The 27,175-nt window shown below is 42.8% G+C and overlaps 7 protein-coding genes across 7 annotated transcripts; 1 reads left to right on the top strand and 6 right to left on the bottom strand.

The window, feature by feature from the left end:
- Positions 1–1,884: 1,884 nt before the first annotated feature.
- EAF01_002011 (uncharacterized protein) lies at positions 1,885–5,554 on the bottom strand (the record flags this gene model as incomplete). The annotated part of the gene is made up of 4 exons (XM_038910261.1): positions 1,885–3,102; positions 3,179–4,297; positions 4,503–5,236; positions 5,302–5,554. 4 exons carry the CDS (start codon positions 5,552–5,554, stop codon positions 1,885–1,887), a joined length of 3,324 nt encoding a protein of 1,107 aa, XP_038775073.1.
- A 2,566-nt stretch (positions 5,555–8,120) lies between these two features.
- EAF01_002010 (uncharacterized protein) lies at positions 8,121–8,893 on the bottom strand (the record flags this gene model as incomplete). Its single annotated transcript, XM_038910260.1, has 3 exons — positions 8,121–8,214; positions 8,269–8,804; positions 8,867–8,893. The coding sequence occupies 3 exons, from the start codon at positions 8,891–8,893 to the stop codon at positions 8,121–8,123; spliced, it is 657 nt and encodes a 218-aa protein (XP_038775072.1).
- Positions 8,894–9,711: 818 nt separating this feature from the next.
- EAF01_002009 (uncharacterized protein) lies at positions 9,712–11,380 on the bottom strand (the record flags this gene model as incomplete). The annotated part of the gene is made up of 2 exons (XM_038910259.1): positions 9,712–11,085; positions 11,138–11,380. 2 exons carry the CDS (start codon positions 11,378–11,380, stop codon positions 9,712–9,714), a joined length of 1,617 nt encoding a protein of 538 aa, XP_038775071.1.
- Positions 11,381–18,297: 6,917 nt separating this feature from the next.
- Positions 18,298–19,301, top strand: EAF01_002008 (uncharacterized protein; the record flags this gene model as incomplete). The annotated part of the gene is made up of 4 exons (XM_038910258.1): positions 18,298–18,541; positions 18,663–18,761; positions 18,822–18,901; positions 18,999–19,301. 4 exons carry the CDS (start codon positions 18,298–18,300, stop codon positions 19,299–19,301), a joined length of 726 nt encoding a protein of 241 aa, XP_038775070.1.
- Positions 19,302–19,801: 500 nt separating this feature from the next.
- Positions 19,802–23,320, bottom strand: EAF01_002007 (uncharacterized protein). The gene is made up of 3 exons (XM_038910257.1): positions 22,906–23,320; positions 20,697–22,858; positions 19,802–20,646 (listed from the first exon to the last, which is right to left on the bottom strand). The coding sequence occupies exons 1-3, from the start codon at positions 23,234–23,236 to the stop codon at positions 20,062–20,064; spliced, it is 3,078 nt and encodes a 1,025-aa protein (XP_038775069.1). The 5' UTR covers positions 23,237–23,320; the 3' UTR covers positions 19,802–20,061.
- A 637-nt stretch (positions 23,321–23,957) lies between these two features.
- On the bottom strand, positions 23,958–25,038 carry EAF01_002006 (uncharacterized protein; the record flags this gene model as incomplete). The annotated part of the gene is made up of 3 exons (XM_038910256.1): positions 23,958–24,168; positions 24,329–24,572; positions 24,774–25,038. 3 exons carry the CDS (start codon positions 25,036–25,038, stop codon positions 23,958–23,960), a joined length of 720 nt encoding a protein of 239 aa, XP_038775068.1.
- Positions 25,039–25,345: 307 nt separating this feature from the next.
- EAF01_002005 (uncharacterized protein) lies at positions 25,346–26,716 on the bottom strand (the record flags this gene model as incomplete). The annotated part of the gene is made up of 1 exon (XM_038910255.1): positions 25,346–26,716. One exon carries the CDS (start codon positions 26,714–26,716, stop codon positions 25,346–25,348), a length of 1,371 nt encoding a protein of 456 aa, XP_038775067.1.
- Positions 26,717–27,175: the final 459 nt, after the last annotated feature.

Raw genomic sequence — 27,175 nt, 5'->3', positions numbered from 1 at the left:
TTCGGCAGTGACATGAATGTAAATGCAGTGGAAGTGGCTGATGCAGATGGAAAGAACGGTAACTTTACAATCACGTGGTTCACTTGAGACATGATCGTCGCTGCTAAATTTCGGTTCCTCCGGCAGCTGTCAGAAATATTACCTAGGGAAGTGGTATTTATTTACATAATTCTCATTAGTCTTTCAGCCTTATTTCGCCCCATATTTCATACACGAACAATCTCGTGGATGTGTGAGAATCATTCCGACGTGTTGTGAAACGATAGAACAAATGGACATCGAACCTACATTGGACGAACTTGCATGTGTATCGCATCAATTGGTCTCCGTTCTTCTTTCACGACCCCCCTCCTCCTTAATGCTCTTCTCCCCTACGGATACCCAATTGCTCCCCTCTCCAATTCCAACTCGAAACCTGCCGCTGTACACCCAATCTAATCCCTGCCCAAAACCCTTCTGTGCCTGACTGCTCAAAGGTAATTCCAGAAAAGAAACTGCCAAAGGAGATGGATGACAAGACATTGTTAACCCGAGTGTTGTTAAAAGCCTCAAAGAGTTGGGTGAATAGATCGTCATTAAGAGCTATGGTTACAGATGCTAAATCGAGAGTGCTTCCTGTCATTTAAAAGTAAACGCACCTACCAGATGCGGTAGCCGAGATCTCTATCAGAGAGGATACTCCTCAAGAGGAAAAATGGAGGTGGGTGAGAATCTCCACACACAGATTGTACGTTCTGCGGAATTTCAATCACAATGATTGGAGGTGGGATACCAGCGAAAAAGGATATTCTAAGGAATTCAACATATATCAATCAATATCCCAGTATTTCAGCAAAACAAGCCAAAGGAAAATGAAGATACCATACTATACTACACAACTTATAAAGCTAATCCTATCCACACCCATTGTCTAAGCAAAATCGAAAAGACATAAGGAAGATTAGTGATTTGTGAGAAGTATAAAAGCAAGTACTCATACCTCGAGCCCCTCACTCCCCGGACGGAGCAGAATATGATACTAGGTTATCTTCTGCTGTGTCATGACTCATGAATCAATCTCTTCTTGTCATACCCCCTTCACAACTCGTCTCTTCTCAACCCCTTCACATTTCTACATCTCGCCCCTTCACATCTCATCCCACCTCATCCCATCTCACCTCACCTCCTTCACATCTCATCCCACCTCATCCCATCTCACCTCACCTCCTTCTACCTCCTTCACATCTCACCCTCTGATAACTCTTCACATCACAACAAAATCTGTTTCTTCACAACACAATAATAATACACAAGACATGTATTCACCACTTCAAAATCTCTTAATTATCCATATCTACAATCTCTACCTTTTCCCTTCTCCACCTCCCCTTCCTCCCCCCTCTTCCCTTTCCCCTCCCTATCATCCCTCCCTTCCCCTCCTTCCCACAGCCCAATCTATTACCACACCCATTCACCCATCCATCCACTCAACCCCTACACACAACCCTAATACCCCTCCTCAAATTCCCTCTTTCTCTCCCCCCCCCCTCCCCATTTCCTAAAAGATTTCCCCATTTTCCCATTTTCCATCCCAAACGCCATTAAGCAAAAATACCACACCACACCAAGCCCATCAAACAAATTAACTACATCGAAAATCTTCCACTATACTTACTGCCAAATAATTCAAAATAAATATAAGTGTACTGTAGACCGATAAATCTCCTTCATACATGCATACATACATGAATATAATATGCATGAATCCATTCGTCCATTAAATACAACCACCATCTCGTAGCTCAATGCAACAATCGTTAATAGTATTCCATCATCCCCCTATCTAAAGCAAGAAGTCTCCCATTCGGCTTCAATACCAACGTATTCAAATCCTAGCTCGCTACCCTACCCAGCAGTAGTCAAGACATAACTTGTAATAGCACTCATCCTCTCACTTGTCAACTTCAATCCAATCCTCAATAATTCCTGAGCAACTTCCTTATCCTTTTCTTGTAGATCCTCCCAATCCTTTTTATCCATCAACCATGCTACACAATCTCTTTCTGCTACAACTGTAGCCGTACGATCAGTTTCCGAGAAAAATGGTAGTTCTCCGCATGTCGTTCCCGCAACTATACTTTCAAAGTAGCGACCTTGAGGCAATTCGTAATCAGCACGAAGAATACCTTCTTCAAGGAGATAGAAACCCTTTGCAGGTTCGCCACGATGGTAAAGTGTTGTGCCTGCGAGAAATTCTTTACGAGTAAAGAACGGAATAACGCGGAACCAGAAATCTTCATTTTTATTGGTGAGACCCTGGAAAGTTTGAAGGATTAAGCGAAGGGGTTCTTTGAAATTAGAGTATTTAATGTCAGGTACGGTAGTTTCTTCCAAAGCATTAGTAGCCATTCGGAAAAGTTGACTTCGTCTTGGAGAACTGAATTGGGTATCGAAAGAATGTGAGAATGATTTGCCGCGACTTCGACTTGCGGGTACTTCTAGATGATCGGTTGCTCCGTTGCGGTTGGCGCGAGCTTGTTGACTGGCGTAAAGTGTTTTCAATAATTCGTTTTCGCAACTCTCTAATGCAGAATTAAGATCCTGGAATAAGGTTACTTCGTTACCATCGTCAATAACGAGGCCTTGCCCGAGACCAACAGATCTAAGATGAGTTCCTATAGGTCCTTCTGGATCCACACCACTGAGAGATAGAGTAACGCCTTTTTTGCTGAAGATTCGATTTAATCGTAGGAATGCCTCGGCAGCGGAATAATCAATTCCTGTAACATGATAGAGATCAAATATCAAGAAACGTATTGGTCTTTCGGTAAATGCTTCATCCTCGACCAAAGCACGAATACGTTCCTCGACACTGACGATGGTACCAAAGAAAAGATATCCAGCCAACTTTGTGACATGGATTTGCTGGCCCACGTCTCGAAGGTAACGAGACTGAGTAGCGTTCCTACGAACAGTGGATCCAGCTATCTCACCTGAGTAAGATGCTCTGACTGCGGGGATCCTAGATGTCTGGACTACCAAGGAGACAAAGGCAAGACCAATACCAAGGAAAATTCCAGCAACGAAATCATAAATACCCATGGTGATAACTATTATGCATACCTAAAAAGGGTTAGCTTTCGTCTGAAAGTGGCAGACTCGAATGGAATAAAAACCCGGGAAGAATGTTTAAACTTACTGTCAAATACTCAAGGGGCTTCAACTTCTTCCTTGGTACCCACACAGCCTCAACCAAAAGTTCGAAACCAAGCACGAAGATGAGAGCCCCAACCATCATAACCGGAATGTACCCGATCAAAATTAGTCCATACATCAAAATTCCAAAAGTAGCAGCAGCAAGTAGAATACCAGCTAAACGATTACCACCTGATTTCATGAAAAGAATGGAATTGGTATAGACCAAATAATTCTGAACACTTCCTGCAAATCCAGACAGCATATTGGAGATACCATGTGCAATTAGTTCTCGATCCAAGTTAAGATTATCCTCACCAACGTTGATGGCCAACGCTGGAACATTGATAGGAACATGCAAAAGTCCAAAAAATGTCAATGCAAACATAGCAGGGACAGTTTCGAGGATAGCATCCCAACGAACGAGGTGGAATTTGTACAAGGTCCAGAAATACCACCACGGTTCATCAGCTTCAGGACCTTCAAAAATCCAGCCATCTCGACGTAAATTGGGTACTTCTAGTTCATCCATTGAAAGGACAAAAAAGTAGAATACTGCTGGAATAGTCATGATAACGGCGGATAAATAGAATTTTGAGGTAATTTTAGTTTGCGACCAAACAATGAAAAGAGCAATGGAGAACGGAATGGCCCATAGGGCAATTGTATCTGGCTCGAACATCTTGTGTAGGGTGTTCATGTCATAATTCAAATTTCCATCAAGGCGTGCTGTAACCTCAAATCCAGTAGCAATGAGGAACCAACCAACACCACCAATGCATCCAATGAGTATATGTCTAGGAATAAATCCAACGATGTAACCGAAGCCACAAGTTCCCATGAGGAAGAATACAATACCCGTTAAGACGGAACTAATCGCATATGACGTGATAGTTGTTGCGATGACGGCTTCGGGATTGTCTTCGCCAACCACTTCCATTATCGTAAACGCCATTTTATGAAAAAATGGCACAACTTCTATCATTTCACTGCCAATCCCTCCTTTGAATGTACTCATACCGCATGAGAACACCAATTGCGAAATTATTGTACTCACGTAAAATATAGAGATGCCGGCAGCACCAAGTTTTTCGAAAATTGGCTGTCCCAGAGGGAATAAGATCTGTAGTAAAGAAATATTAGCACATAACATTCATGATCTCAATAAAGGTTTTTAGGATTCACGGAGCATTAATTTGCGATGTGGTGAAGGAAAGGGCAGAATGAGAGCTGAAAGTAATAGCGGAAGCGAACTCCAAAATTGGAGCCCACGTCACCATGTCTCGGAATGGTGACAATCTGTGAATAATAGTTATAAAAAAACATACCATTCCATATGATAATGCATCCAGAATATTAAGCAACATTCCCAACAGTACTGATGGAAGGGATTGGGCGGGTGCAATAACACAGTTCTGCCATATCGCCATTTTATCCCAGCGCTTGGGGTTGAAAGCAGTTTCAACAACGACCGTGCCTCGTTCCCTGGTTGATTTTAGAACGTTCCGTAGCTTCGGCCAACTTGGACTTCGTGACGTCTTCAAACTTTCGAGATCATGATCCCCTCTTATCCAATCGGGGTGAGACTGTGAAGACGAGACTTTGGACAACAAGGGTGTACGTTCTGACGAGTCCATCTTGACGCCCTGCGATGTAATGATGAGGCGACCGTCCCTCGAATTGAAATCCCCTTGTTCATTCTCAATGGCCCCATAGCCCAGCGTTCCATTTTCATTCGGCAGTGATGTACCAGGAGGAGAAGTTCGCAGCATGTTCGTTATGGCAGATGCGCTATGTGGGAGGCTGCTTGTGGAGCCCTCTTCTGGGGTGGCTGGCTCAGACACTTCTTCTATCGTTTCGTGACGTGATTGTTCGATATCTCGATTTGCTCTTGACTCGTCTTCCCCTCCATCAAAGTAGGATTCGAGGTGCATCTGATGGTTTGTGCGTGTTCGGGTCGGGGAGGGAGGACCTGGGGCTGGTGTGTCGGACAGGGCATATGACGCAAGTTCGGCCGTATCTTCCCTGACACTGCGGGCATACTGTGCGCTGTCTACGAGGACTATGACGATATCAGATCATATTCACTTGCGATGAGCTCATCGGAATCTATCAGGTAGTACTTACCTGGATCTCCACGATAGGAGAGATGAACGAAAGAACGTGTCGGTTGGTACTGGTGTGAAGCGCCGGAAGTATTAGTGTGTGAATTCTGCTGTGCAGATTGACCTCGAAAGGAACCGTGATTCATATCGGATGGCATATTAGAGAGACCATCTTGCGAAGGCGAGGCATGAGGGATCAGCCGGGGACTTGAGAATGATGAGGCGGAATCTCCACGACGCCGGGATGGCGCGGCGGCCGGTGAGGGGAATGACATTATTTCCAATTCCAATTGCTATGTACAAGCTCAAGTGCAAAGGTAGGTATGGACGGTATGTGTATGTTGTGTGGTAAGCTATATTCCAAAATTCCGTATCTGCCTCACGCTCGCAGAGCGCCAAAGCAAAGAGTACGGGGAAGAATAATGTAATGATGTAACTGGAATTTGACGAATGAAAATGAATTTCTGGAAAGGATTGGAAAGTCTACGGAGTAGATAAGATATTTGCTACTAATTTTTTAGTTTCCCCTAGTTTAATAGTAGTTTGATGGGTGGAAAATCTGGGAATTCCCTTGTATGAGAATAATAATTTGGGTTTGAGGTGGAGTGGAGATATCAAGTTGAGTGAACAAATGAAAGTTTATTGTTACTTTGCGAGGACGTTGAATTTAGAAGAGAAATACAACATGATCATAGATCATAGATAAAAGATAAAAGATCGAGTATGAATGAAGTGCTTTCTATGAAGTAATGGAAAAAAAGGGCCAAGATGGTATCAAAGAAGTGTGTGTAAAGTGTGTAAAGTGTGTAAAGTGCATGTTTGCGTGCTCACCCTACCTCCCTCTCATCGCAAGAATTTCTTTTTTTGTTAGGGGAAGTTAGCTTTTCCTGGATCTTGAAAGACTTGGACTAGGGATGCCTCGGACACATTACATTATTATAGTTTGCATATAGAGTACACAAGTGCACCAATGGCAATTGACATTCTCCACTGATACCCTGACCACAGAGACGCAGGTAAGAAGTCCGTGAAGCCGTTCACACGCCCGTTCAACTCTCCAGCAAGTTCTCTCTCAAGTCTCGAACACACATGAACACACCCCCATGTCGTCAACCCCTGTTGAAATTTCTCCTCTTGAGGAAAATTTATCTGATCAATCACCCGTCGGTGGCTCAAAAAGGATAGAAGGTGGGGTCAACGTCACTACTCTCTCTGTACCGGATTGTGTGCCTTTTGCCTTTATGTTACCACTTTTCGCCTTTGACATATATTAAATATTAAAACCAGCATTCTGAATTCGGTATCCTCTTTTCACCAATCATTTATGTGGATGGATCCAGTGTCGCAGGTACGAGAGAGAGCATGTGTTTTACGTTGTGCTTCATATAAGGTTATTGTTATTGGAAGAAGAATTTATATCTAATTCAATTATTTACTTTTCAACCTCTCTCTACACCTATCTACTATCTCTAGCTGTTTGTACCTACCACATACTCCTCTAGAGTTCAATCAATCCATCAACCATTTTTACATTTACCTCTCATCCATCAATCCCTAGATAGTATCTAACTTCACTCAACTCACACATCATGTGACTGTACCCATCGCTCCCACCCCCTTCATGTGCATGTGGTATCCTGTATGGATGGTTAATGGTAATGGTGGTAGGTAGGTGGTGCGAAAACGCCTTCTTTTACGCCACAAATCACCGCCAAGTTTTGGACCACACTCGCCATGTTCTTCTATCTGCTTTCGGTTTCACGGGTACTCGAAACTAGCTGAGACTAGTAAACACAGATTAATCAACGTCTATTCATCCATCCATCCATCCATCCAGCCATCCATCCATTCACACTAGGTGGGCACTAGAGACTAGATACTCCATACATTCCACTTCACCATAAACTGACATATCCATCATTAATCAATTCAACTCACCCCAAGGGTCCAGGGTCCATTCTAACCACCCCATCTACGTCTCCTCCTCCTCCTGAATAAGCATCTACTAATCTCATTATCATTATCCGACATCTCAAAGCAGTAGTGTCTCCAATATAAAATCCCCAATGTAAAACCTGCGTTCCAATACTCAATCGTCCTTAGGTAAAGCCAAGATATGAAATCATAATCTGGAGACAACTATCAACCCGTCAACCGATGCAGGCCGGATAATCAATCTACAGTGTGACTGCAGCAAGTAGCAAATTATTGTACGACCCCAATGAAAAATATTCCCCTCAAGAGCCACCGCGCCATTGAAAATTTTCATCAAGAACCAATAAACCCCTCCTAATTCAACTCGAGGTATGCATCATCCGGTCATGAATTGAATCATTCAATACGAATATCTCCTGCCAGACTAATACCTTCAAAGAACCCCTTCCATTCAATTTACCCCGCGAAAAGCCTGGTTACCGAAAGTTTCTGTCTTGTATCTCACCTGATCCTATACAATATTACATCGATTCCCCGCGTAGTATTTATGTAGTAATAGAAATAGCAAGATGTTTTCGTTCCAATTGTACAACCCTCGTCGTCTTTTCTTACGACTATCATCATTTTGGGTCCGAGTAAGAGTAGGGGCCCCCACTAGTCCACATCTTTCCAGCACCGGCTGCACCGGATCTCTCCTCCGTGGACCAGGTTTCGTGGCAGAACAAAGCCGCGTTGTTCCTGTGTGGAGAGTATGTACTTCCGGACCTCATGCCATCAACTGACAGGTGCTCCGTTCACCGTCCGCAAATGTCTCATGGAATTCTCTCCTCCGTCAGTTTGACAGGTCTCCACCAACTGCGCCGTTATGATTAAGTCCACATTTGCTGTTGTGGTTGGAGCTCGTAATTAGCTGAGTTTTTGAAGGTATCCTTGTGCAATCAAACGTTCAACGTCTCCTTGGCGAACATAAAATTGCGAGTTTTTGGTAAGGTTGATGGTACTGCATTATAATCATGTCAATGAACCTTCATTCAATTGGTGTGCCATAACTTACCCATATTCTGTCTGGATTTCTCCGGCATCCTTGAGGACCCGAACATCAATGAACAAATCTCTGGGAGGTTCAAGACTACCAGTCAGATCAATATCGGTCCAATGTCCTTTGAACGCAGCGAGTAAATCGCTATATTGCCTGACGTATTCTTCCTCTTCCGGGCTTAGACTACTGGTATTCCCCTCACCATTTCCTAAACCAGTCCCTCCGTTCTGCCCCTCACTTGTAATGCGGTGTTGCTGTGCAGCGAGATCCAAAACATCGCTACCATTCCATACCATTTCTTCAAGCTTGTCGGTTCGTGTACGATGATATGCAAGGAGACATCGTTTGTTTCTTCGCATACACAGGTGATCAACGAGGAGAGTGCACGCCGTCGCAGGGTCGGCAGACGGATCGAATGAGCCACCGATTGATTGTAAAATATTCGAAGCGTCTTTGTCTAAGTCTTTAACCTCTCTAGTGACGGCGCGAACCATTTCAGTCTGATATGGAGGAAGATGTTCGAGTTTTTGCGTTCTTTTGGCATGTTGAACCTGATTCATTGATGAGAAGAATGATTCATAGTTGATGGTGGGTTAATGGTGGGTTGACTTACCAATTTATTCCCTATATCTCCGTACATTTTCAATGATCTGCCCTATTTGGTTATGTATCAAGTCTCGCCCCAGATCTCGCCTTGAATTTGTTTGAGTATCATGTCCCCAGTATCGCGTATCACATATTTGAAGTCGCGTAGAGCAAATGAACCAATTGACCCTCGAAAGTTGCGGTACGAAAAAGTGGGTCGTGATAGCAAAAATTACCTAGGTACCTAGTAGTTCTACCTTGGAACTTCAGAGTTCAAATGGACTTTCTCCTTCATTTCACAATTTCACCATTTTCATGGTCGTACTGTTAGCCAATAATTACCAGTGACTAACTGAGCCGTACCAATGAGGAGTTGTTGATTAGCTATACATTCATGTCTGATATTCAGGTACATCACCATAGGGTGACACAAAGTTGGGATTGGAACGGCAATCTGCATGATACAATGTCTTTGTTAAAGCTCGACTGTCCTCCTTATTAGACAAGCCCCTTGTCCACGATTCTATCCTCAGACATATACAATACTGCAAGACATGGCGAATAACTGCATTTATTCGTGAGAGTTTCACGAGTAGAGTTATTAAATAGGACATTCCGCATATCAGCTCCACATAAGTTTGGCTGGCTATGAGATAAAACGTCCATCCCTATCTACATACATCATGGCGTAGATTTATGTTCTCAGCAGTCGCTGAACTTTTCCATACAGAAGGAAATTGACAGATGACTAAACCACACCAGTACTCCGAGAAATGCACATAACGAAAACCTCCTTCTCCATACCCAATGCATTGAACGAATTCATCCTGTACACGAGCGACCACCCAAAGTCCATCCTCACATTAGAGCATTCTATTCCTCACCAGCTCCCATCCAGTTATCAAACTCTCGACCACTATCCAGCGTTTCAATCTGCCATCCTTCTTGATGTCCTCGCAAAACATCCATTTGTTGATCATGGATTTGCCCTTTGTCAACATGCTGTTCGGGGAGATATTGAAGAGCAGGATCCATCTCTCTATCATTCATTCCGTACCCAGCTTGCCATGCTTGCTCTGATTCATGATTACTACCAAAATACACTCCATCAGGATGACCTTCATGATAATTGTTATTCTCGTAATGACCGTGGTCTTGAGTCATCAAAGAAGGATCTATTCTGAAATCCGGCTGAGGCGAAGGTGTATAGTGAGGTTGCGGGTGCATGATATCGAAATCTTGTCCTCCCGGAATACTAACCTGGTACGAATGAATTCCTGGAGCTGGGGTCTTTTTGATGATGACATCTTCAACGCCAGCTACTAAGGGGTTACTTTGAATGGTCTGCTGATAGTATTCTCCAGGTTGCATACCTGCTTGATTGTACTGAGCAGGAGGCTGCTTTCCAGGATTCGCAATTTGATACGAGGATTTGTTATAGTTGACATAATTCGGCTCCATAGAATGTTCGCGCGAAGAGTAGTGGTATGCAGATCTAGTTGTAGGATACATAACGGGCTGTTGCTGCATGGGTCTCTGTTGGTTGCGAAGATTCCGTCTCTTCTTTGACTGACCTCCTCCTTGCCAATCGAAATCAGTCAAATCAGAATCATCAGAAGCAATGTCTTCAGACATCTTCCTCTTGGCGGCTTTACCAGCACCAGGTTTTGTCGGAGAGAACTTGTATCCCGGATGCGCGTTCTGGTGATTGGTTCGTTCGATCCTGGCCCATTCACTAAACTGCTCTTTTACAGCATCGGGTTCCAACGGCCAACTATCACCACAGACTTGAGAAACAACTTGATGGTTATTTTGTAGGCACCAATCTTTAGTTCGGTTCTGGTATGCTTTGCGATAGAGCATGAAGGAGTTCATTGGTCTCTTGACTTTCCCTGGAACTTTGCCCTCATCCACCTCCCGTCGTCTCTCCTCGGCCGACCTATTCACGTATGTTTCGATATCGGCGACTGGGACGTGTTTCCAATCTTTGGTGAGTTCACTCAACGGTTTGTCCAACTTTGCCACCTTCTTCTCAGCCTTCACCTTCTCCTTCTTGGCCTTCTTCATTTTTGGCGATTTCTCTGCTCGATGACGTCCCTCTGGCATGGGTCTCAAAGTTTGATGTCCACCTCGTTGAACTGTAAGGCCACTTCTCGTTCTTATCATATCTTGGGATGGAGGAGTGGGCGAACTGGCTGGTGTGCTGTATTGATCCTGATATATGGGTGCCTGATAATCATGATACTCCTAATTCCATAATTAGCTTAGGAAGGCAGGCACAACTTGTTCAGCAACTCACATATTGAATTCCTAATCCAGAGTCTTGGTGTTGATGCTGATATGGGTAGCTAGTCTGCTGTGGTCTGCGCATGTATTGATCCTCATGCGAAATGGGCGACTCGTAATGTGTCTGCATGTGGATGCCCTCATCTGGATCGTATTTGGGTTGCGGATAAGATGTATTGGCGTTATGTGCTACCAAATGATGAAGATCGTGTTGGAACATTTCGCTATTCCTTGAAGGTGGTGGTGATAAAGTCATGGTTCTTACTGTTAGGAAATTTGGAACTTTCGGTGAAAGAGGCAGTTGTACTTCGGAGAAGTAGGGCCGCCGGCTTATAAATGGCTTTCTACCAGTGTAGAATATTCACCATAGATCAGCTTATTATTGAAGGTGAAAGGCCCGACGTCACAAACTCTATGACAATTCAAGTGAGGTGAAGTCTTCTCCAATCTCTTTTCGACAATATTTGTCGGATTGTTGGAGCCCCGCTTCCGACTTGTGTCTGTTGCTCTGTGATGAAATATATGGATTACTTGCTATTACTTTTGCTATTGTTGATGATGAATGTCTCCCCAACCTCGGACAGAGAAGGATTGTAAGAAGCAAGTGAGACCCAGAAGATGTTCTTTTTCAAAGTTCTGGAAATTCCAAAGAAGTTCTTTGGAGAGTAAATGGTTCATCTGAAGTTCCAAGATTAGGGTTGAGGTCTGAGAAGTTGATTCAAGTGGGACCTCTTTCTCTTTTCTCTCAGGACCGTGCAGTATCAAAAAGTTTGGGATGAACCTGTGGCTTCCTGCAGACCGCGCCGTCTTCCCTTCGGAGGCTTATGTTCTGGAACCGTGGTGTCAAGCAAATGAGATGTAAGTGTCCAGTGATGAGTACCCCTGGTAGTTATGCAGAGGCTCTAATGTTGCTATGGTATCAAAAAAAATTATTATTTTCTTTGTCTTGATGTTGCTGCAGCTGTGCTGAGTTGTTGTTGAAGTAAGCAATGAAATCTGAGCACCATACAACACGATAATCCAGCCGTGTAAGAGTCTTTGTTTTGAAAGAATTAAATGAAAAGAAAGGATTTGATCTGGTCTTTATGTATTCGAGAGATGGGTGTTGATGAAAGCTAGTGAAGAAATTGAGTAAAGAACCGTTTTCAGCCAATCACTGCTTTCGATCACTTTGTATATTTTCATACATTTTCACGAGTGCTATTGACAAACCTTCCAGAAGCACATCTTATTTTTTTTTCTATCATGAATTGCATTCAATTGTTAAAGTACCTATTCTCCATTAAGCATGATCTGATGGTTGTATTTGTCTCGGAAATTTCTATCGTGGATGTTGTATCATAATGTTACACTGGATTTTTACCACGCTACCCAATGCTCAATTCAATTCAATTCAACTCAATTCAATCACACCATCGCATGTAGGAATAATAATAAAATCGCTGATTACATGTCGAGGTAAACCATACAAACAAACACACTGCGGATACATTGATTACTTTCCACGAACAAATGGTAAGTGCACTTCCCCACCCGTTCATGCACATGTAGGTACACAGGTAGGTAGATCACCTTTTCGTAATTGCGGATAGATGGATGAAAAGATAGATCGATTGCCAAGCTAGTAAGTAGGAAGTAGGAAGTGGTAGGTAGTGTAAGTACATGTTTTGTGGCACGCAAAACAACTTCAACTTCAAATAGAATGGAACTACACAATAGGTCTTTATGTTTCTCAGTAGTAGTAGCGCGGTAGTTTTAATACGGGATTGGAGAAGCGGCAATTTGCGGTGAGTTGCGAGGAATGTTGTGGGTAGGGTCTAGGGCCTGGGTCTGATCTGGATCTGGGTAGGAGGTTGCTTGGATTGCATTGGATTGGTTGCTTGCTTGCTTGCTTGCACGAGATGCTGGTTTGGTTTGGGAGATGGGATGAGGGAGGGGATAGGGAGAGGAGGGGGAGAAGGAATGTGGTGTGGAATGTGGAATGGTGAGTTAGGGTTAGTGGGTCTGAGTTAGTGGGTTTTGGGTGAGTGGTTAATGGATTAGCGGTTTGTGGTTAGTGGTTAGTGGTTAGTAGGGTTGGAATTGGTGTTTCTTTATTGAGTTGGATTGTGGGGATGGAAGATGGGGATAACGTTGAAGATGGATCGAGATTTGAATGTATACTTTTTTTCCGGTAGGGGAGGGGGAGGAGGAGATGGATCTGGATTTGAAGTTGCGCTTCGAGTTGGAGTTGGAGTTGCTTGATCGATGTGTGCATATAGATGTGAGCATATACGATATTTGGAACGTGAGGTTTGAACTGATTAACTGACTAATCGATGATGACTTTGGAGGGGAAACAGTCATACCTGATGAATGATAGAGGTGAGATGAGATGAGATGGGAAATCGAAATTTCTTCTCGGTGACTACCTATTTTGCTATATAGGTGGATTGATACTTAAACATAGGTTAGAAAGTGGTGGATGCAAAGTTATTCAACTATACGTGTGTAACACGCCGGCCCTGAAGTATCTCATTTATTTACCTTGATCACTTCTTTGCGTCTTCTCACGGTCTGTAATGTAGAATGTAAAATACTCACTCTTATCTAGTAGGTAAATAGTAGATGAGTAGGTGGACAGGTATGTAGTTAGGTAGTGAATTAATCCGTAGATAGAGAACCATGGCTAGTATGTATGTATGTACCCTACCTACCTACTTACCTACCTACCTGTAAAGTCGGTTATTACCTCCCTCCCTACCTACCTAGTAAAAGATTAGTTCGCGATTATCGCTATCGGGTGGCTGCATTAGTTCCATTCGTTTCATTTCATTTCATTTTTATGTTCATTCGGGATTTTTGTTTGGTTGGGGATTCATTCTTCTATTTTTTATTTTTTATTCATTATTATGAGGTAGGTAGATAGGTGCTTACATCCGGTTCGGTTCGGTTCGGTTGTGTGGGTAAAGTGGGATTGGAAAGGTACTTAGGTAGGTAGTGATTGATTGATTGTAGTCTGTCTGTCTGTCTGCCTATTTATAAAGATGGGATTGTTGGAGGGAAGGTTTGATGGGAATGAATGAATGCTCTTTTAATTTTGGGGTCTGTTTTTGATAGGTTGGGGAAGCAAACTTTGGATTGAGGGATGAATGAATGAATGAATGAATGAATGGAGAGGGGTTTGTTTATCTTCAGTGTTTTCTTCTTTTTCTCTTGTGGTATGGAAGTCTTGGAGAATGAATGAAAAATGAATGAATGTCTGGATGAAACTCCTCTATTCATTCATTCATTCATTCATTCATTACAAATGCCCAACTGTCCATTTATCCATCCATCTATTCATTGAATGAATGCTTTTTCCTATCTACACACCTAGGTACCTAGGTATAAATTGTCGCTGCAGATTTCCATTATAAAACCACACATATAGGTCGGTGCGTGCTTCGCATCTATTTTCTGTTTTACATCCACAGCCACATCCACTGGCCATGATAATTTTCATGCCCAACTATTATAGATCATGGCTGACGAATCGATGAATGGATAGCTGATTGAAGGATGTCTGATTGAGGGATGGATGGATTGGCTTGTAGTTGGAAAACTATCTATTCTACACGGTTCTTCCTGGGACTAGAAATGGATTGGAAACTCACCGAGCGGATGGAACGTGGTGTCTCAAACATTTTGCTTCCGATTTTTTCCGGTTGGAGATGGTGATGAGGGTGAGAAGGAGATGGAGAGGGTCTGTTTAGAAGCAGAGGAAGAGGAGAGGATGTTAGAGGGGGAGATTTAATGGGATGGGTGTCTGGACTTTTGTGTGTGTGTGTATGTGAGTGAGTGAGTGGTGGATTGGGGGTAAGTTGGAGGGTATGATATGATTGACCACGATATCTAGTGGTATATAGATGGAGATGGGAGTCAGATTTCGCGCGGGAACAAGGGGATATTGATTGATTTAGAAGATATTACCTACCGTTTTGCTGTTTAATTTCTTACTAGGTGAGAATAGGGGAGTCGGGAAGTCAGGCGAAGCAATTGTAGTGTATTATGAGATAGATTTGGTGATTAGATGAGAGAAAATTAAAAGGGTTACGGCCCATAAGAAGATATTCTGTGAGTGCAGTATGGTAGGGTAAACTAGGAGGAAAGTAGACGGACTAGCTGACAGATGAGTAGTAGTTACAAGTCACACGACAAAGAGATTTTTTTGCCAAGAGAAAAGAGGATGTCTGAGAGGGAGAGGAAATGCGAGGAGAAGACGGAATGATGGATCAATCTAGAGGTTACGGGGACCGCGTTTGTATTTCAATATCGCCTTTCAATATCGAGATCATGAGGATGAAGCTATGCCTATGAATAGCCGGATTGGGATCGACGATGAGGAGAGATAGATATGATGCATGATACATGAGGACTGAAGGTTGAAGGCTGAAGATGATACTAAAAACACTGTAAGATGATATTTGGTGAGGGCACTATCACGCTCATCTTTGACATACTACAAACTGCTGACACCGAAAGTAACACACATCTATCTCAGTTTCACACCGCGGTTGAATAGATACTCAAGCATAAGAATATACCCGTATGAGAATACGCGTGATCGAAACTACATGCGCATTCACATTTAAGACTACATCTACATTATCTTTGATATCCAATAATGAGCAATACCAGTGCGCAGTTCTTTCCCAACGGCTGACCTTGAAGAGACTAGAGAACAAAGAAACAGCATTCTCTGTTCGTCTTAATTTCTAGTCGCCGAGCTGGAGAGATAGTGAAGCTAAGGTTTATTTCCTACATTCTGCTAACTTTCGAGCTTAGATAGGATCAAGAAAGGATAAATACGAAGAGGGGATTATTGATATTTCGTTTAGTTTAGTTTCATGGATAAAATGTGTGAGGTGTGTAGAACTAGATTGAGATGGATTCGAGTGAGATGCATCGGGGGAAAGATGTATCTACCGCGTCTTGATTTGACGGGTAGGTATGTACCAAGAGATTTGAATCCCGTCGCGAACTTGGAAGCAGCAGTTGGTGCCATTCATATGTGAAGGTGCAATATAAATAGTTAATATAGTGCAATGAAGATGGGTATACAACAAGAGGTGAGATGAAATGGATATGGTAATCGTATTCTAGTGTCAGGAACTGTGGGTGTTCTTGTGAGTAGTGGGGAGAGGAACAAAGAAGTGGGATGCACGTGGTTAGAGGGGAGAGTAGGCGAGGAGTATTGATGGAGTTTCCCGTCTTTTAGTCGTTTGTGTGAGGTTGGCGAGGGGAAGAGAAGAAGAAATGGGTATGCTCCGGCTATTTTGGGAGATAGAAAATGTTTTCTTTGTGAGTGGGATGGAGATGAGGAGTAGATTGGGGAGTTCCCGTCGTGGTTATCACAGATCGTAGCTTGCGCACTGGAATCACGGACTGTTACATCTGCGAAATGCTCTAGATGATTAAGAGGCGAAACCAGAAAACCTCACCAGAAACGGATATCGCGATGCACAATACGGCGAGGTAGTTGACTGGCGTCGATTGATACGACGTGGATTAGGTACACACATGCTGTACATTCATTCCTTTGTGCATTCTCATGTTCGCGAATGCGCGGTCAATTCAGATATGCAACAAAACTTTTTTTCAACTTCTCATTCTTTGTTTCAGAAATGGTGGGAGACCAATTAGATGAATAGTCAAGAAGAAGTCATTGGATGGTCATTGGGGATCCCATGTTCGCGAGTGCGCGCTCAAATTCAGATATGCAACAAATTTTCCCTGGGTTTGTGATTCTTTGTTTTGGAAAGTGTGAGGGACCAATTAGATTGGCAGTCAGGGAGAAGTCACTGGCTTGAAATGAAAATTAGATAAAGAAAATGATGGGGAATCATCGGGAGGGCGAAATGGAGTGCATGCCGACGAGATATTTGGAGTGTGGTGGGAAGATTAGCGACGAGAGGAGATCTGGACAGTGGAGGTCTGCATGAGTCGTTCACGTTGATGTTTTTCGAGGAAAAATAGAAATATGCTGGGAAATATTAACTAGCATGTGACAGAAACATGAGAGCTCTAGGAGCTACGCGAGTCCCGTTTGTGTTGTGCTGTATCTCTTAGGTAAACTTTACGTTACGGTTGTTTTGCATGAGAAGTTTCGACATTTGGAACCATATCATAGTATTCTCAATTTGACTTTAGTTGTGAAATGTTGGTAAGACTTGTGCGCACTACTAGTCTTTGTCAAGAACTTTGGGTTGCAATCAGTGGGTAAGTTAATCATTCTTTCCATGATAGTATTTAGTAAAGTATCATGAAATTGTTACCCCTTTCCCCGTATTAATATAGCCGAGCTCCAACTACCTCAACTACCCCAACTATCCTAATCACAATACTCTGTGTTACAGAAAAACTTGGTTATACCGGACTGAAATTTTCGACCAATGAAATCCAATATAAAGAAGATTCCAATATAAAAAATGATAGTCTAAGCTTTTTAATCAAAATTTATATCCGATTTCAACTCTAAACCCCAATATTTTCAAGAAAATATTATATAATAATAACCTTTCAAATTTACTTATCCAAAATATAGCTTATTCAGCTAGATTTATTGTCAAAATTTATACCGGAATTTAATCAATTTAGTCCGGTATATTAGTTTTCATCGAAATTCCGGTATTCTCATATAAATTTAGAAAAAACTGGAAAAAAAGTCTAGTATATCCAAGTTTCCGGTATATCCCAGTCCGGTATAACCAAGTTTTTCTGTATCAGCTTTCCCAAACTTTACACTGATACTTCCAATTTTACTAAGAAATCCCATCTTTCTCTCCAGAGTCTTATTGATCACTCCATCAGGAAAGAATTCAAACCCTCCCTTTGTGACAATCAAGACCCACTAACAAGTATCTACATATCAAAAAAACAATCCTTTATCCCCATTCTCTACACTTGCCAAGAAAATCCTCATGTATCATTTACAATATACAATACCTAGTTATCGATTTGCTAATCACCCAACACGAACTCACGAAATCGCGATCTGGACATGTGAGTAGAAATCAGAACAAATCATTAAAGCCACCAAGAACCCGAAATCCCCCCCGCCCATCATACTGCTCAAGACCTAAACAAGAAATTACTCTTTTATCCAACCCCAGAAAAAAAAACCAGGACAGTACGCTCAAACCAACTAGAAACATGCCACGTAGTCCCGCCGGCTACGAAGAGATATGTCCGGGAAAAAGGGGATTTAATACGTATGATGATGGTGATAAGAATGATACGCATATGCCGATAAAAAGAGAGACGAGTCGGATTCCACTGCGGAATCGGGGATGGGTGCAGGTACTTATTGTTGCGATATTTTCTCTGGTGTTTCTTGGAGTGGGGATGGTGGTTGGGAGGAGGGGTTTGAGGGGGAAAAGGAGGTGGGGATTGTTGGGTGAGTTTTTTCTTCTTCTTTGCATGATGAGGATTTTAATGTTATTTTTGGTGAAACATGAAACTGAATAAGTGATAAGTGAACTGGAGTTAGGGATTGAATATTTGCTGATGAGATATAGCACCGCCTGGATCAATAAAAGAAACTTGGTATCCTAATACTACATTCTCCATGAAACCAACTCCAGAATCGGAAGCCGCTTGGGGATCCCTGATGCCAGGTTAGTGTTCCCATACCTATTCTACCAGCATTCATAGGGATAAAACTGACAACTTTGTAGTGGGCAGAGGATTCATCTATCGACCCGAGATAGCGGCCATTGTAAAAAGTGTCTCAGTATTCCACCAACTACATTGTCTTGTAACCCCCCCTTTCCTTCCCTTTCCCCCTCTACTCATTTTCCTCTCTCCCTCCTTTCCCCTTCCCTCAACCCCACGCCCAACTAACCCATCCCCAGCACGGCCTCCGCACCTCCTACTACGACCTGCACTACCAAATCGCGCGGGCCGCCGGCGCCCCCATCGATCCATATCTCGAGCAAAAAGCCGCACACACACATATCGAAACGGCACATCAAAAACACTGTTTCGACTATTTACGACGCGCGATCATGTGTGCTGCGGATACAAACCTGGAGTATGTGGATCCGGTGACGGATGATACGACGGGGTGGGGGAGTGAGCGGGTGTGTAGGAGTTTTGAGGATGTGAAGGGGTGGGCGGAGAAGTGGGCTAATGGGGCGGGTGGGGGGATTGCTTAGTGGAGGAGAGGGGAGAGGGGGAGGGGGTGGGGTGGAAGAGGAGATGGGAGGAGAGTTTTGGAGGGGGTTGAACATTATCGATGCAGAAGATTGAGTGTGATTGGGGACTGATAATTGCGCTTTTTGTAGAAGTGAAATATCTTCACCAGAATAGATGAATGAATACAAAGACAGCTATGTATACGAGGTAGAGTCTAGATCTCAAAATAACGATCTATATTTCCGGATTAATCTTTGAACGGACACTTGTGACCAAGCCAAAAAAGATAAAAGAAAGTATCCTCAGAAATCTCGACACCCGTATGAAATTAACTAAAACTTCTTATTATCCATTTATAATTATTGACTTGAAGAACTGGCCATGTAATGCAAAGTGATGAGACAAGCTTGATCGAGTATCTGACAGATATGAAGGTGACACTGTAAATCTTTTGGAAAACCGTTGCATCGTAGTTAAAGTTACCTTCAAGCCCGCGCAAAGTGCAAGATAAACTGTAGCATAATCTTAGTATTCGAATATAGAATTGGCATACAAAACACCACACAATTGTAAATGCTTTGCTCGGGGAATCATATATTATTCATCTCATACTACCTCCCAACCTTTTGCATATCCATCTACTCATGAATCAATGAATACCTTTCCTTTAATCAACTATCATGTCATATCAGATCATACGTAGCCAAACAGACAAAGTCCCAACGCCATACACATCATCCTCATCAATGTATCTACCCACACCACCCATCCATCCCCAGTCTAGGATTGACCCGTAACCCTCCTAATACTTCTTCTCGGCCCTTCACCAAGAATCATAACCTTCCCTTCTAATTCCAATCCCCTAACCGCCTCTCCAAATTCCGCCGCATCAACCTGCAAACTACTTTGTTCCCCAAGTTTCCTTACAACCTCTGTCCATCTAGCATTTCCACCTGGTCCCGTCATTTCATCCACTACTCCCAATACCGCATTTTTCAAATCTCCCTTTCTTCTCCTTTCACTTGCGGACGTTCCTTCTGTCAAAAGACTCATATCAATTAATCCCGTTCTCGCATCCGTAGCTGCTTGTTTTAGCGCACTCTTAATCAATCGAACTGCTTCTTGAACATCTTCTTTTGTGACGATTTCAGAAAGACGCATTTTGGCATGAGCTTCTGCGAGACGAATCATAGATTCGAGTTGACGAGTAGTGGCCGTAATACGACGTTCAGCGGCACGAATATCTTCACCTAATTTACGCATTTCAACATAGGCGGAAACAAGTTCAGTAGATGCTTCTTGACTGATGCGTGGCTGACACTTTGCACGAGCGTATGAGATATAGGAAGTGAGGAACTCGATTGGCTGAATTTGTTAGCTTTACTTGTGTATAATCAACGAAAACATGTGCTTACCAAAATTTCCATTCCTCCCGAAGCACTCTGTGGCTTATCATCTAGATACATACTGAGAAGATGACGAGCCAACCTACGGTCAGCAGTCTCATCAATACGATCCAAGACCAAGTAGACCAGATCAAATCTGGAAAGTAAAGTAGGTGGTAAATCGATGTTTTGAGGTACCGGTAAGTTTGGATTATATTTACTTCCGATTGGATTTGCGGAAGCAAGAATACTTGTTCTAGCATTCAAAGTGGTGATGATTCCTGCCTTAGCGATAGAGACAGTTTGTTGTTCCATAACTTCGTGCAAAACTGATCGAGTAGCATCGGACATTTTGTCGAACTCATCAATACAGCAAACACCCCCATCTGACAAAACAAGAGCACCAGATTCAAGAACGAGTTGGCGTGTTTCTGGGTCTCGAGTAACATATGCTGTTAAACCAACTGCCGAAGATCCTTTGCCACTAGTATATACACCACGAGGAGCGATCTTGTGTACGTATTGAAGAATCTGAGATTTCGCAGTAGAAGGATCACCACACAATAGAATATTGATATCTCCTCTGTATTTTGGACTTCCTCCTTTTTCGAAAGACTTGTTAGTTCCACCAAACAATTGAAGCAAGATGCCCTTCTTCACATCGTCCATCTCAAAAATACTAGGTGCAAGGGATCGAGATAGAAGTTCGTAGATATCAGGTCTTGCAGCCGTTTCTCTAATCTTTTCTTCCTCTTCCTCGGAAACCTTTCTAGTTTCTTCAATGTTGCCTGTTAATTGATCGGATATTTCTTGTTCAACAGTCGAAGCATCAATTCCCATTCTTTTTTTGTCAACTTTTTGGATATGTAAGACGTCGATATAGGTCTTGTAGATACTTTTAAGTGTTCGTTGGCGAGGATTGACACGAACTGGACTAGCCTTGAAGATACCAGTAATCTCAACTCTGTCACCAGCCTTGCAAAGATCTACCAACTCATCATATGCACACATTGAGACAGAATGGGGTGTTTGACCAGCAGGAACGGAATCTGGAGTTTCTTGAAGTTTAATAACTTGCTTATCCATGAATCCAGATCTGTTGTGTACAATCTGCATAGAATTTGGAGATTTACAAACCGGACGAGGACATTCTGTAGGCTCAGCAATCTTACCACGGTCAATATCAACCTTGACAGTATGATTGCACACAGAACATTTGAAGAAAGCATCTTTCATATCTGGAATGATTGGCGTGGTTCGAATAACGAGACCCTTGATAGCAATAATCTTATCAACGTCAGATGGATCGAGTTCTCTCATATTAATAGTCTTGTCCAATCCAAAAGGTCGAACTCTATATGATCTCTTTTGTACCTCCGCACACAAGTCCACTTCATTAGAATCTTGTGCCCGTGGTGTTGCAGCTTCTGGCTCGCTTCTTTCCGAACTTGGAACAGGGGGTTCTGAGCTTTGAATCCTGCCTCTTCCAGATGCCTGCCCAGCGGAGCTTTGTGATTGTCTTTGAACTGCCATTTGATTTTCCGCGATCTCATACATAACATCTTTAATACCTTGATCCATAAGAGTAACAATATCTTGAGGGTAATCCTGTGCTTGTTGCCAAAGTTTCTTGGTTGGAGGGTATGCCTTGAGATTGCGGAAATCTAAATTGAGACTTGTAATTCCAAGAGTCAACATATTTTGCATCATCTCCAAGTATTCCTTCGAGTTTGATTCTGGATCAGCTTGGGTGTCTTCCTCTGACATTCCTTCACCCCACATTCGGTATTTTTTGGTATAGTTTCGAAGGAAGTCCTTGAATGTGGACAACGTATCGTTTATAGAAACATTCGTACCCCAGATACAAAGTGTAGAGTTTCCTCCCATTGCTTGCGCATCTGAAGTTGTTGGATCAAGGTTCGAGAACGATGGAGCTTCCGCATCTTCAGGTGGAACATCTCTTACAACTCGACCACTTTCATCCATGAAAATACGTCTTCTCGCACGGGGTGTATTGAGGTTGTCAGAAGTAATGTCTCCTCTTCGCGAATTGTTAACCGCAGATCCAGGACCTTGGGAACGAGAAGAGCGAACGAAAAGGCCACTGCTATCACTTGGAATATTGGTATGAGGATCATTGGCATATGCTCTACCAGGACTAGAACTTGCTTCGTATCTGATGGGTGAAGAGTCTATTGTTGTCAGCATGCAGCAATAAATTTGTAAATATAGTACCTACCACCGATGAGAGCGCTAGCATTTGCTCTTGGAGTACGATCGCCATCTTCTGTTGTCTGGGTGTTTGTCATTTGTCTCAGGGGTGAGCTGATTTCTCTATTGAATCGTGCAGCATCTGCTGGAGAAGATCGATAATTCATAGGCGACGACGATGGAATAATACCCCGCCGAGGAGTACCTGTAACGCCTTGCGACGAGGCTGCTTCATTTTGAAGTTGAGCAGCGGCGGGATCTGGTGGACTACTTGGTACAGCTTGTGAATTTCTCGCTGATGTACGTTTAGGAGTCGCAGATTGAGAATTGCGCTGCCGACGACCGGCAGGGGACGACATTTTGAGTTCTAAATAATGACGCTATGCAAGTCCAATGCCAAAAGAATGTGATTGTTGTGGTGGATCTGACTTTGACCTGGTAAGGAAGTGTAAACAACGGAGTGAAAAAGAAAAGTGGATAGAATACAAACAGCCGCAACCACTAGGTACCTGATGTCGCGTCACGTCCCCTTTTACGCGTAAAGTGGTTTTTGATTGAAGTGGCTAACAGTGGCTAGCAGTGGCTGAAAGACTAGCCAATTAAACGACTTTTTGGCTTCGTTTTGGTCCTTCCTTTCCAATTGGTCTTTGCTATCACGAGAGTACATAGACTCAAGCAAAACATTCAGAACTCGGTCATCTTCTAAACTTCCTCTAAATTACATCTCCCTCCTCATGAATATCGTGAAGGGTCCAACTCCTTTGGCCAATCAAAATCTTGCCATCTGCATATATCTCTCTGAACTCTCTTTGCTATCTCACTTATATGTTTTTTGAACTTATACACACATCCCCTTCCATTCTTATAAGATAAAAGAGCCACAAATCTATATTTACTGGCCGGTCGAACACCCCCGACCTCTTACCATCTTCGTTATTTGTAGAGATCCTGTTACCACTTGGTCGTAGCCAAGTTACAATCAACTCGCATCTCTAATTTCTACCCCAGATATCATTCATTTCACAATTCTTAGACTTCAACTCTTCTGAATCCATTCTCTACACTATTATCAATTCTCCACTACTCAATCCCCATGGTCCCTCTCCCAGACAATGAAATCTCCTTCTCAGGTTTCACCTCCTCAATAATTTGAATCATTTTCTCTCCTACCATGATTCCTATCTCCTTATATCCTTCCTCTGTGAAATGTAGCCCATCGTCCCAGAGACGTTCTCGTTTCCCCAGCTCCATGTTGTGGTAGGGCATCGCGCCGCGGAGATCAAATGTACTACTGTCAATTTGACGGTGATTAGCATATAGTGTGTCGCAGCCACCCTTATTGTATCGTGCCAATCGTTCTAGCGCTCATTTGAACGTAGAACAATGCAGTATTAGAGAGAGATAGGGGAGAGTGGAGAGGACTAAGGTTGCTACGGAAGAGGAAAGCATACACGTTATCCTTTCTCCCCAAAGTATAAACCAACATATCATTTAACTCCTCTCTCTTCTCGTCTAAAACCTTAGCTCTCACATGACATTCAGGAACCGTCAAAATCAAAACTTTTGAAGAATTGCTAAGGGGTTTAAATATGAGTGTCTCGAAAACAGCGTAGAGAGTTTGGACGGGTCTATTGTAAGCTAGATCGTTGGTACCGCCGAGAAGAATTGTGTGAGTGATCGGGGGGTTAGATGGAACTTCGAGGAATGTCGTTAGTAAGTTTGACTGGTGAATGTGGATGTAGGTGTGAGAATCTGGGTCAGACTTGACTGTGAAGTTCGTTGAGACGGGCCCTAGGACTCAAAACGTCGCGTGATGTGAATAGAAGAGTACATGGATTAGTCTTCCAAGATGTCTTCGCGCAGTTCCCTAGCCCAAAAACAAAAATAAAAACCTACAATGCCTCTCCATTCTTCTCTTGAATCCTCCGGGCGGAGTAACTAGATCCCCGCTAACCCCATCTGTGATAACCTCAATTGCTCTATCAGGCCATTTTTCCACCAAAACTTCCTTCATCCATTTGCTATACGGAGAGAATTTAGTACCGAATTGCGAATAACCCTCTGTGAGAGAGTCGCCCAAGCATAAGATCCTGAGTGGCGAAAGTTTGGAGGTAGTTATGGGGGCTTTGGATGGCTGGACTGGGGAAGAATCAGAGATCATGCTGAAGATATAACTGAAGGTATAGAGAGAAAAAGCACACGGGTATCAGGAAAACGTGGAGACTAAAAGAGTGTGGAGAACAAAAGCGCAAAGTCATTGTGGTACTGGTGCCTACGACAAGCGGCTATGTAGGTGCTTTGTCAGCCGAATTCATGATTTGTGGAATGCGGAACGGCAACAACAATGCAAAGAATGCAGCTAGGTCATCATGGGGTACCTAGGTATGTATCGCATTAACCTCAGTACACTAAAATTGACCCTCAAAGAATAAAAACTTCTTGTCCCTAAGAATGGCATGGAAATTTGATCAGAACTTAATCTGTCTTCCTTTAACATAAACTTCGACAATATTTCGATCATCTCCACTCATCAAAAACTTCTCAAAAAGAACTGGAAGTGTATCGTGGTCATCAACCATAGTCATTGCTCCATCCTTTTCTGTGTCAATAATCAAAGCATCAAATTGCTTTCCAATGGAAAAGTCGCCAATCTCGTGATCCAGACAACAAACTCGAGCACCACCAAGCGTAGCAAGATAGAAACATTCAGCCAATGATAATCGTGGATCAGCACCCTTGGTGAGGAAATCTTTCGCATTAGACACAATGAAAGCTTGTCGCATAGCATCCAAGATCGAGGCAGAGAATCCACCTCCACTGTCAGTTCCTAGACCAACCTTAATATCACGACGAAGGTATTCGCGAATTGGTGCTGCCATGAATCCACCACCAACCGTAGTATTAGAGATGGGACAATGTGCTACCCCGCAATCAAGTGCAGCAATACGCTCTATCTCGTAGTCTGTCATTATGGTACAGTGTGCAAGAATGGAGCGCTTAGACAGGAGGTTGAAACTTTCGTATAGATCCGCTTCATTGGTGAACGATGGAAATAGAGATAACGTAGTAGACTTTTCAGACTCTGCCTCACAAAAATGAGTTTGGATAGGTAATGTAGGATTGGCTTTCGCTATCTGTCCAATGCCCGCCAGAAGCTCATCGGTACAAGAAATTGCAAATCGAGGAGTAAGAATAGGGCTAACCAAATCAAAATTGGGATCAATGTGTCGAACGTAAGAGATAAAGTCCTTTGTAACTTCAAGAGAAGATTCTGCGGATGCATCTATGTAATAAGGAGGGGAATTGCGGTTCATATTGCATTTCCCTACGAAAGCTCGCTGTCCTTTTTCGAAACAAATATTTGCTAATATCTTTGTTGCTTCACCATGCAAAGACCCATAGTATGATACAGTGGTGATGCCCTGCTTAATGAATCCGTCAACGCACGAACTGTAAACACGTCGAGCATGCTCTGAATCCTCGAACTTCGCCTCATTTGGAAAGGTTACTTGATCCAACCAATCCAGAATCTCCAGTCCCCGCCCTAAGCCACGCTGAGCCCATTGAGGTGCGTGATTGTGAGTATCAACGAAGCCAGGAATAACAAATTGACCTCTTTTCAGATGACGAACACTAGTGAGAAGGGCTTTAAGGTCAAGGCTCTCAAGTATGCTAGGTATCTCATCCTTCTCGACGTTCTTCTGATAGTGAAGGATCTTGCCAGATTGGATGACTAGAAAGCCTTGTTCGACATAGTCAAGATCGTTCACACTAGCTGACTGAATGACGGAACCATAGATTAACAACGGCGTGTTTGGCGCAGTAGTAATCGCGGCCATTGATGCAATGAATAGAATAAAGTTTGATTCGGTTCGATAATGATTTGATATTGAGTTCGTAGAGTCAAATCAAGCTGAAACACTTGAGTTCAAACAAATCGATACTCTACAGCTATTGATGAATTTGACAGACAGATCTCACGATCTTAAAGGCGAAGAGTTTCGGCCGATACTGGTGAAGAAGTAAAGAATCTGAGTATTGAGAAGTACCAAAGACAAAGTCAATCAATTGATAGAAGCGGAGTGAATTCAAACAATCCCCATGTTTGAATGATAAACATGTGACATTAGACCAATCATTTCAGGGCAATCATCTGATGTAATATGTAATACTAACAATTAGTTCCCTACCTGCGTCGGCAATATCCTCCGTCATGTGATCTGTAGGTTAATGGATGAAAAGATGAAATTGATAAGATGAGATAAGAATTCAGATGAAATATACTAACATGTTTTATC

The sequence above is a fragment of the Botrytis porri genome (assembly GCF_014898465.1).
Source record: "Botrytis porri strain MUCL 3234 chromosome Unknown BPOR_002, whole genome shotgun sequence".
NCBI classification, from domain to species: Eukaryota; Fungi; Ascomycota; class Leotiomycetes; order Helotiales; family Sclerotiniaceae; genus Botrytis; species Botrytis porri.
The sequence above is the reverse complement of the archived record's forward strand: the minus strand, read 5'-3'. Positions and strand labels throughout refer to the sequence as shown.

Coding starts and splice junctions, on each gene's coding strand:
- EAF01_002007 (XM_038910257.1), bottom strand. CDS start 23,236: ATGTCGTCCCCTGCCGGTCGTCGGCAGCGCAATTCTCAATCTGCGACT. Junction 22,859..22,905: donor TGCTAGCGCTCTCATCGGTG/GTAGGTACTATA, acceptor TGACAACAATAG/ACTCTTCACCCATCAGATAC. Junction 20,647..20,696: donor CGGGAGGAATGGAAATTTTG/GTAAGCACATGT, acceptor TAACAAATTCAG/CCAATCGAGTTCCTCACTTC.